Source organism: Manacus vitellinus, unplaced genomic scaffold (genome assembly GCF_001715985.3).
Source record: "Manacus vitellinus isolate BGI_N305 unplaced genomic scaffold, ASM171598v3 scaffold_6_pilon, whole genome shotgun sequence".
NCBI classification, from domain to species: domain Eukaryota; kingdom Metazoa; phylum Chordata; class Aves; order Passeriformes; family Pipridae; genus Manacus; species Manacus vitellinus.
Genome location: NW_021940750.1, coordinates 17,638,107 through 17,649,042, shown reverse-complemented (window position 1 = coordinate 17,649,042; position 10,936 = coordinate 17,638,107). Strand labels below are relative to the sequence as shown.

Sequence of the window (10,936 nt, the reverse complement as noted above, 5' to 3'; positions counted from 1 at the left end):
GGGACACACACCACAAAAACTGATATATAACTTTACACTAGGAGCCAAATAGCTCAGATGAAAAATACAGCTCAGAGTATAAAACTTCTCTTAAAATACAATTAAAAGGCAAGCAATCATCACAGAACACTAAAAATCATCAGGCATTTGGATAAGTTTCATAGAATTGAAAGTTGAAAAAATTGTATTAAAAGGAGATACAACACATTTCAAAAACCTCTGTTTTATTTGTACAGAGTAAAATACATCATATAGCGAACATTGTTTCCCACCCATAATCTAAAACCATCAGTAACTGTTTTCTTTTCACCAACCATCCTGGCCAGAAGCACAGACAATGGAAATGGGAATGCTAATTAGTCTCTCTCTGCCAGAGCTACAAGGTGCACATCAATCTCTGCTTCTGTAAGGATCCTGAAAGAACAAAAAGAAATCTTAAATAGCTTAAATGATTCTTCCCCTTAAGTTCCAATATTACCACCTAATATCTCCACAATTAAGTTTTATAGCAATGCATCTTTCTACCCTTTAAAGTCCTGCTGCCAGGGCCACAGGCTGACATTTCAATTCTTTTTGAAAAATAAAGGAATAATCAAAGGCACTAGAGAAAAGGAGGTAACAAATGGTGGAAACAGAACAGGTAATTCTTCACAAGTAATACATTTTCAAGTTAGGACCTGGTAAGAAGAATGGGCATGGCAATTAGTAGTATGATTACTCCATGTTTTCATAGCCTTCTCCCTCTGCTTGTTATCTGCCCTTTCTGAAAAGGACAGATGACCAATAAATAAAGTTTGTCAGAAAGCTAGCACTTGACACTTGAGCAGCAGTAGAAAAGCAGTAATACAGCTCCTGCACGCTTTCTCAAAGATGTTGAGCTATTCTGTTGTTCTAAGCACACACCACCAAATGTAAAACCACCCACCATCATTGTGTCAACTTCAAAAAACCTTAGGAAGGAAACATTTAAAAGATTGCACCTGTAGGACCCAATGGTTTGAAGCCTCCCTCCAATCTCCACTTACAAAGTAATTAGACTAAAGTAGCAGAGGACTTTATTGCCTATTTAGTTGTTCCTCTCTTTTTTTCTTCTTAAATAAATAAAAGAACCAATGACGGCTTAAGGCAGAAATAACTGAGCCCCTATGAAGCAAGTCAAACTTATCAAAATTTTAGGTAAGCTGTATCTGGAGGGTTGTTTTGCATTACAAAAAATCCCCAAAGCTTTTTCTTCCACGTTTCATTCATACTTCTGTATGCATTATACACATACTTCATTGTGCCTTCAGAAGGCTGTCCAGTACACTGTATCCGATGTGAAGTATTCCTGCCCTCAACAGGAAGACTTCCAGGTGTTGTCTTAACACACTGACCAAGTAATCTTGGTCCACACAGTGTGCTGCATTCACACTCAGGCAACAATCAGGGAGGGAAGAAATAACAGGTGCCTTGCTTTCATGGTGGATAGGAATTCAGTGTGTTCAGGAAGTAAAAGTTCAGCCATTTCCAAATCACTACAGTGATTTTTTAAATCCAAGATCTTTTAATCTTGTCAAATTTAAATAGAATATTTCAAATCATACAAATTCACATTCTATTAACTATATACTGGAGATGTTAAAAACTGCTACATTTACAAGATGAGCAAGAATAATTTAAAGATTAAATTTAGAAAAGGATTAAAAAAAATAAGGAACTTGTAAATGTTTCATAATGTACACCAGACTTTACTGCATTAATTGGCACGACGATGATTTGGAAGTGAACTCCAGCTACCAGTACGAAGAAAGATTTTTATGCTTCTAACCATGAGAGCACAACTAGACCAGATGTAACTACATTTCAATCATCAGGTAAAACAATACCCTTTTAAGAAATGAAAGGGAACACTTTACTGAATCCCTTAACCATGTCAAACGTTTTAAAAATGTATTATTTTTTTAAAACAATGTTTTCTACCCCTACATGTTTTGAAGAGTTACAAGTAAAAAAATCTCTAGAACATCAGCCTCTGGCATTTATCTCTTTTCTTGATTTACGATTACACAAGGTAAAACTAATTGCGAATAACCAGAGAAACACACCAAGTTTTATCAACACTGATCACCTACCTGAATTTAGGATTTTCCACCGTGACTACACCAACTTCTATTTCTGAAGGTTTGAAATCAATGGACAGTACAGTAGATAGGCATGTTATTGCTGTCTGAAAGATGACAAAACCCCTCATCATTAAAAATAAAGCACTAAGGCTTTTCTTTTAAATAGACATAGCATTAACAACTACCCTTCCTTCTGGTTTAAAGTTATTTCCTTTCACTTCAAAACCTCAGCTTAGAAGTTCCAAATAGTTTTTCCTTGCTACAGAACACAGTACCTCTCCACTCCTCTCCCTAAAAAGACCAATCTACAAAAAGCAAAGGACAAGTCATTTTCGTAGTAAAAAAACCACACAACAAAACCAACTTTCTATCATGCAAAGATCCTGTCTGAAATGCCTTCTAATATGAAGATTGTTTTAAATGCGACTAAAAGTAAGTCATACTGGTATTCCCAAAACCAAGCACTGTAGTAACCAACCACCAGCTACAATGGGAGTGCTACAATTACAGAATCTTCTTCAGCTAACATAAAGCAGAAAAAGCAGAATAGATGACTATTTAAACATCTGCAGAATACCTTCAAAAGATTTTCTCGTTGGAATAGCTATTCTTGCTATGGCAGCAATACGGAAGTGCAAGGAAAGCAGAAATGCCTACCTGCATTTCTCTATATTGCAAGCCTACATGCAGCACATTCATTAAAAATACTTTAACAAATCTTTATTTCCTTCTGCTGGCCTACCTCTACTGTCTGTTCATATGTCCAGTCAAATTTCTTCTTTACTTTCTTTTCAAGAAAACTGGTTGACTCTGTCTGTTTAACTCCTGCAGCTGTGGCCTTGAATCCACAATAGTAACCTGCTGGATCACACTTGTATACCTGAGGGCCGTGTTCTTCATCAATACCAATCAAAATCATACCTTGAAGAGAAAATTTGTTAATCTTTTTATTTCCCAATTTTATCAATTCAATTCAAGAATAGAATGGATACTCCTGTGAAAAAACGTGCACGCACAGCAGTACATTTCTGGGAATCAGTCCATACCTGGAGCTGCGATTTCCTCTTTAATTTGCCATTTCTTATGAGCATCTCATTACCAGGTGTGACTCAGTTTAGCACGAACCATATTTCCGTGATTCCCAAGGAAGGCTACTCATTAAAAACGCATTTTTACCACGCTCAGTGTGTAAAGAACCACAAAGTCAGGAAACACAAAAGTTAACCTAGCCACAGCTCACATCCTGTGTTATATGACACAAAGTGTAAACAATAGTTCCATTACCATGTTGCTTTCTATTAGAAAGCAACTTTACAAACATGTTGAAAATAATGGAAATATTAAAAGATCGAATTTAGATTTCTCGTTTATATTCCTAAAAAGCACTGAAAAGCATTATATACCTTTTCCTCTTTTCTTTAAAGAAAAAAAGAATCTGAAATTAAATGGAGAAATGGAGAAATCAGGACAAACTGAATCTCTGAAGACCATTTGACCAAGTTTAAGCTGGATAGATTTCAAGTAACACAAACTGATCACATCACTGAAATGCATGTGTTCACTCTCGCTTCTTGATTTACAGCTGCATTGTCACATTATGCATATTAAAAAATAAGTCAAATGAAATACTTGCAATAAAAACTCAAAACAGAACAAGGTCAAGATTTTCAGTTATTTTCATTTTACACTTGTGTAACTTTTTACCAGTGTTTACAGTTGATAAGCTTCTGAGCAGCAATATAATAGAAAAAAAATCCCTTCATATTTTTAAAAGAGACTAAGGGAAGTCAAGAAAAATACATTTTTATTCATGTATTTTAAAAAAAAAATTTCCAGTAGTATCAAGGCATGGGAAATGCCAAGGGAAGAAAGAAACAATCATTCCTGAAAATTACAAGCATAGGAAAATTGCCCCATCATGGAAACTGTGATGCAACCTTGAATGTTGCTTCTTTAGAGAGAAGTTGTAGTGCCTACTATGATTATGAGAAGTGATTCATCAATTCTGAAACTATTCTTCTCAAAAGAAAAAAAAAACCTGGCAAAACCCAACCAATCAAAAAAAACCCCAGACAGAATGGTTAATGAAACAGTAGCTGAGAAAACCCTTAAGTCTTTTACCTCAGTTCCCAAACACCCTATGAGCACAGTTATAATTTGCTTACAGTCAAACGTAAGAGAAAAAACAAGTCAAAACCAACCTCAGAACACACAGATGACCAGGAATATCTACAAAAATATGACTTTTCACACAACTTTTTTTTAATTTAAGCTGCATTTGCTGTTATAAAACAAGCTGTAGAAATATTTGCAAGGGAAATATTTTTAGCACTTCTTCTCTACATTATATACATGATGGCTAAGTTAAGACCAAAAATAATGCAGATCTGTCCTATACATACTACTTAGATAAAACCGCCACAAAATCTGCACAAGCATAATTGCACTCTCCATCTGTCTAACAGCCATGTTTACCCAGACACAATGTATTGGGCTTGCATGGCAAGGTTTTGGCATGGAGGGGACTACAGAGGTGGCTTCTGTGAGGAGCTGCTAGAAGCTTGCCCCATGTCCAACAGAGCTAATGCCAGCCAGCTCCAAGATGGACCCACCACTGGCTGAGGCGGAGCCCATCAGCAACAGTGGCAGCACCTCTGGGATAATGTATTTAAGAAGGAAAAAAAAAAGTTATTTGTCAGAAGCAAAGAAGCAAATACAGACAGGATAGAGAGTGAGAATAGGAGAGAGGAACAGCTCTGAAGACACAGGTCAGTGAAGAAGGAAGGGGAGGAGCCACCAGCGCAGAGGTTCCCATGAAGACCATGGTGAGGCAACTGAGGTCCATGGTGGAGCAGAGATCCACCTGCAGCCCCTGGAAGACTGTGTTGGAGGAGGTAGATGCCTGCAGAAGGCTGTGGCCCCATGGGAAGCCTGCATTGGGGCAGGACCTGTGGCCCTGTGGAGAGAGGAACTCATGCTGGAGCAGTCTATGAAGAACTGCAGCCTATGGGAAGGACTCGCTCTGGAGAAATAAAGGAGGACTGTCTCCCTAGGAGAGGGAGCAGGGGAAGAGTTTGAGGAGTCCTCCCCCTGAGGAGGAAGCAGCAGCAGAAACAATGTGTGATAAACTGACCACTACTCACCTTCCTGTCCCACTCTGCCTGAGGGAGAGGTCGAGAATCTGGAATAAAGTTAAACCTGGGAAGCAAGGTAGGGGGAAGGTGTTCTGAAGATTTGGTTTTACTTCTCAGCATCCTACTTTGATTTGCTTGGTAATAAATTAATTTCCCCAAGTTGAGTCTGTTTTGTCCATGATGGTAACTGGTGAGTGATCTCTCCCTGTCCTTATCTTGCCTTTCATGGTATTTTTTCTCTCTCCTGTCCAGCTGAAGAGGAGAGTGATGGAGAAGCTTTGGTGGACACCTGGCACACAGCCAAGGTCAAACCACCACAAACAGACACCATTAAAAAGAGCATTTCACACTTACAGACCTCACTGTGCAGTGCAAACAGACTAGGCCCCAAAAACTGAAGTGAAACAGTATCACACATTTTAAAGAGGCCACATCATTTCAAATGCTGAGTCAATGGTAAAATCATGGCTCCAATTCAAGACTTTCAAAGCTGTTCTCTCATTTGGCTGTTCATGCCTCTTACTCCTTCAGCTGCCCATTTTGAAAATGAGTGAGAATTTCTTATACAAGAAGTTGCAAGCTTAGACAAGAAACAGAAGAGATTAATTTCACAGACTATACTTACAGCAACCAAGGGGCCTCATTTCAGCATTTTGCGTATAGACCTGAGAAATATCTGCAATCCTTTTACACAGCATATCCACAGGGATGTCATAGCCATACTTGTACTTCCAGTTAGCAGCCTCATAGCGGGCTCTCTGCACCTGGGATCTGCTGTCAGCTAGACAGAAAGAACGAATATTAATTTCACTGAACATGTACCAAGTTTATTTCCAGCATTGCCTGAGAATGCAAATTCCAGGTCCAACTTTACACTGTCTTTAAATATACCCATTAGAATTAGATAAGTTCTCCAAAACTAGACTGAGTGGAACAAACCTCCTAGAGCATTTATTGATATTATATGATGCAAAGCTAGCGAACCACATAAAAAAACTGACATGCTTTAAATATTTAAAAAAAGATGGTGATTAAATACCTGTCATTCCTGTCATCACACAGCCAATATTTTCAGTGATTTTGAATAAATGAGTCACTGTGTTGGAATCCAGTAACTTGTCCTAAAGAGGAAATAAAAATAATCTAATAGAAAACACTGTCCTTGAAGTTTAAAAAAAAAAACAAAAACAGACTCTGATGCTCTGCTATCTACAGAAGAGCCCAAAAGGACCCACTAACAGCCAAAAATTGTTTTTCAGGCTCTCCACCATTTACTGCTGTAGGCATGCAAAGGAAGAAATAGGAGAACAGGGAAGATTAAAACTGCAGTATCTGGAAAAGAATAACAGCAAGAACACGATCTACATCACAGTCCTTTTCCCTCTGAAGAAACTTTCAGAACCCACATACAAAACCTTGCTCTCTTATTACATGCTGTCCCCCTTTAGACACAAAAATTTACCACTTTTGTCAACAATACATCATCACTGAGCCAAAACACTCATGAAAACCTCTTCTGCATGCTATTGGTATAACATTTTCTCAGTAGCAATTAAAGAAATCAGGGAACTGATTATGGACAACTCAGCCCTTACAAGCCAGAGCAATGTATGCATGCTAAAGTACAGCAGAATCAACTTTATATTTTAGCTTTATCTCTTCAACAACTACAGAGGAAACCAATATTGCAGTATTTGGTGAGGAAATTCACAGCTGAGCACTAAATGGATCTAGAACTTGTAATAAGCAGGATAATTACATATTCAATTCAAGCAACAATATATGTCAGTGCTAATAAATATAATATCAACGTTGCGGAGTCTCACCCCCACCTTTTTTCTACTCTCCTTCCAGACCACCCCTCAAAACCAGACTACTTACAGGTACTTTCTTCTGTGTTACAATTACTGCAGAATCCTTCCCACGAACAGCTACAGATGTAAGTCCACCTTGGTTTATGGCCTTAAATGCATATTCTAGAAAAACATATAAGTGTTAATAAAAAACTTGCGTCAGAGATACTAGTACAACTAACTCTGACACATCTTCCCCCCACCCAGGAATCTTGCCAAGTTGTGGCCTTTTTAATATTTTAATACTTGTGCAGCACTTTGTGTCCTTAAGGTCTTCAGTACAATGTGCACAAGAACTTTCTGACAGTTATTGGAAGTCATTGACCACTGTCACTGCTTCCTTCAAATATTTCTTATAATTTGCTGTTTCGTTCTGTTCAAGCTTAACAGCAACAGAATATGTTTTAAAACAAAAAGGCTGTTCTGATAAATGGTTCCACTTAACCTACAGTAACCATAAATTCTTATAGAAGAAGTTTAGTATTTTAAGCATTGCTACCATTGCAAGGATATAAATTTATTTTCTAGTTCTTAACTGATATAGATGAAAACTGATATGATTGACCAGACACAGGAGATGGGTTTTAGCCTTACTATCACATTTTCTGACTTGACATTCAAATACTGTAATGCTTTTATTCACTTTTTAGAATGAAATCTACACAGATGCCAACTAAACAGCATTATTCATATAAGTACAATGGATTAAGATTTACTTGAAATGATCCATGAAACAACTTTAAAACCTGTTTATCTGGTAACATATGATAAACATTCAGAACTTTTTAATATCTGGCTAAGAAAGGCAAGTTTCAGGCAGCAGCTAAATGTGGGTGATTTTTCTGTTAGCTACGCAAGTGAAACCAGAATTTAGAACATGTCTACAAACAGCACAGTACATTGCCAAAACTATCTTCTAAAATAATGTGAGCAAGAAACTCAGCTGTTTTAAAAGCTGCATTTGGATCTATGGAAGAGACTGTAAAACAGAAGAGTAATAATCTGAAGATGAAAAAAACCACATCTTGCAATACCGGGATCTTAATGTTCAATCTGCTGAGTCAGTGCTGAGGAAGGGCTGACGGTCAGGTTTTTATGGCACTGTATTTATTACTCTCAGACATAAGAGCATTTATTGGTTACCCAAACATGCCAAAAAGGATGTTCTCCCTTTTCCTCTGCTAGATGCACAACTCCGCTCACCTCTTCACTCCCCTCCCCTGGGATGATCAGTGCCAGCCTGCAGTGAAGCACAGAACCCAGTGAGATGTGAGCCAGCACTGCCCACAAACTGGTCACATTTGAAGCTCCAAACCCAGGCTCTGCAACACTTGTTTATTCATGTGTAGAAACACCTGAAGGCAGGGTATAAAGCAAATGGACAGAGCAGGCTATTTTCAGCAATGCCCAGTGATGGGACTGAATCAGAGGTGACTGGAACAAACTAAACACCTAAAAACACTTTTTGCCCGTGATGGTGACTGAGCACTGGCACAGGTTGCCTGTACTATTCAGAACCTGTCTGGACATGGTCCTGGACCACCAGCTCTAGGTGGGCCTGCTTGAGCAAGGGGTTGAACCAGATAATCTCCAGAGGTCCCCTCCAACATCAGCTATTCTGTGGTTCTGTGACACAGGTGGCAGCAGGAATAGGTGCCCTCACAAACTAGTTTTTGCTCACAAGTACTGACAACCAGGCTTGCTGAACTGCAGTCCCTTCTGGCACTGGTACTATTACCATCTCCATTGCTCAGTTTTCAAAGAGACAAGCCAAAAGGTGAAGTGGCTCTTACAGTGTAACAAATCCAAGTTGCTAGTGGTGTTTTAAGTCTGTTTACTTCTGTGTAAGTACTTCAGTAGCACTGCATATATTCTCTCTGAGAACAGTAGCCCCTTGCTGTTCCCTGAATATATCACAACAGTCAGAAATTTGACTATAATAATTTTCTTCACCCGCCAGGACTCTACTTAGAAGAAACATCATCTTTGAAGAGTGGAACTAATAAGTAGCAAGAGAACGCTGATGTTCTGAGGGATTTTAACCACAGTAATGAGAAATAACTTAGTTTTCCCATATGAGATCACTTCAACAGCACATGAATTTTTTGAGCTTTGGAAGCAGAAGACAGACCTAAGAAAAAGTACAGGCATTTCAGTCCAATATCACTATGCTGAAAATCTCTGTTCCTGTTCTGCCAATTCCAGAAAAACTTCAAGTCCTAAGGCAACCTTAAAGCAACACATGTCCATGCTCATCCTTGACAGCCCCTAGTTAATCTGAATCCAGCACAGAGATAAGGATAAAATAGGTAAATTTAGATATCTGACCACAAGCAAACATGAGATTTCTGCCCATGCTGTGGCTACCAGCCTGGCTGCAGGTAAAGTGAGCTCACTCTTGCCTAAAGGTAACTGCATATCTACATATTTTTCTTCCTATAGCATACAGGTACTTAAAATATCTTTATGACAGCTTCAGGCTGTGTGCAGAGGCTCTCAAACACACATACAGATATTTGCTTCTAAGACACTGTTAAAAGGTAGGGAGATACTACATATTTGTCATATATTAACCTAATGGCTGAATATACCCAGGAGGCAGAAAACAAGGCTCAATTTCCTCTCTACTACAGAATGCAGAAAGCATTCCCAACAAGCAGTACTGCAACAGAGAAACAGACCGAAAAGTGATGCAGACCAACCAGCCCGTTTTAATGGTGACAGAAAGTTGGAACCCCTGACTCTCCTATCACAGAACCACTGACACCCTGTGTGAGGAAGCACTGTCCCTACCATCTGTATGTATAATGCCTGCCATGCAAGCTGTATACAAGCATTACACATGCTTCAGATACAAGACAGTACCTACATGAAGGTATCTCATACAGGTAACTTTCTGCCTGTGTACAGACACCCATACACAGGTGCTTTCCTTGTTCCTCCCTGAAGAAAGGATTGCTCAAGATTGGGCCGCCTGCCCATGAAGCCTAATCCACATAGGCTTCTTCCTGAGAAAAACTGAAGGGCAGTCACAAAAGAAACTAATGGCTACGACAGAGAATTCATGCAGTCTGATGCCAGCAACCTCCCTTCCTGGAGAACAAATGGATGTATGGACATGCCATGCAATGGATGTGCAATGAAGCCACCACAGCTGGGGAGGAGCCACTAAGCTCCAGGGGAAAATGGCATCAGGATGACGCTGCAAAACAATTAATCTGTCCCTGTTGTGCGGATCCTCCAGGAGCCCTCTCAGCCAACTGTCCTGCCAGGCTGGGAGCTAACTGTGCTGTCCCTGAGCATCCTGCACAAGGAGCACCATGATGTGCTTCCATAAAAGCCGGTGCACTGTAAAAATAGGAACAAAAGTGGTCTATGGAAGAAGCTGAAGTAAGGCTGCACCTTCACTGCAGATTGTTCAAAGGAGCCTGAAAATAAAGGATGGGTGCTGCTACCTCACAGGTCAGGGCTTACAGAACACACGGCACTCAGGTGTAACAAGGAAGCGCAAGGGTTACATCCAAAAACTGTCGCTCTGGCATGCAGGGTTTGAGGCAGTTCAAGTCCCATTTCAAAAAGCTGTCGTAGTTCTCAGATTCCAAAACGCAATGCTCCTAGGCTTGGCAAGACTCACAAGAAACACTTAAGGAAGAATAAACAGCCCTTGGATAACTGCAATCTTGGTCTCCAAGCATCTGAAATCGAACACCAGGAACTCACAGGAGATCCCTCCCATGGCAGGGGACACTCGAAAAAGCCCATCCTGGCTCTAAGTTTTCCTTATTACATTCGAGCATCCCTTTCCCAGCTCCCCACGCCGGTACGACCGGGACAGCCGCTGCTCCAG

At 39.6% G+C, this 10,936-nt stretch overlaps 1 protein-coding gene across 1 annotated transcript; it reads right to left on the bottom strand.

Moving 5' to 3' along the window:
- Positions 1–207: 207 nt before the first annotated feature.
- Positions 208–8,619, bottom strand: PSMA6 (proteasome subunit alpha 6). Its single transcript, XM_029964083.1, has 8 exons — positions 8,552–8,619; positions 8,233–8,267; positions 7,118–7,212; positions 6,276–6,357; positions 5,862–6,017; positions 2,845–3,023; positions 2,112–2,206; positions 208–414 (listed from the first exon to the last, which is right to left on the bottom strand). Exons 1-8 carry the CDS (start codon positions 8,617–8,619, stop codon positions 357–359), a joined length of 768 nt encoding a protein of 255 aa, XP_029819943.1. The 3' UTR covers positions 208–356.
- Between the last annotated feature and the right edge of the window lie 2,317 nt (positions 8,620–10,936).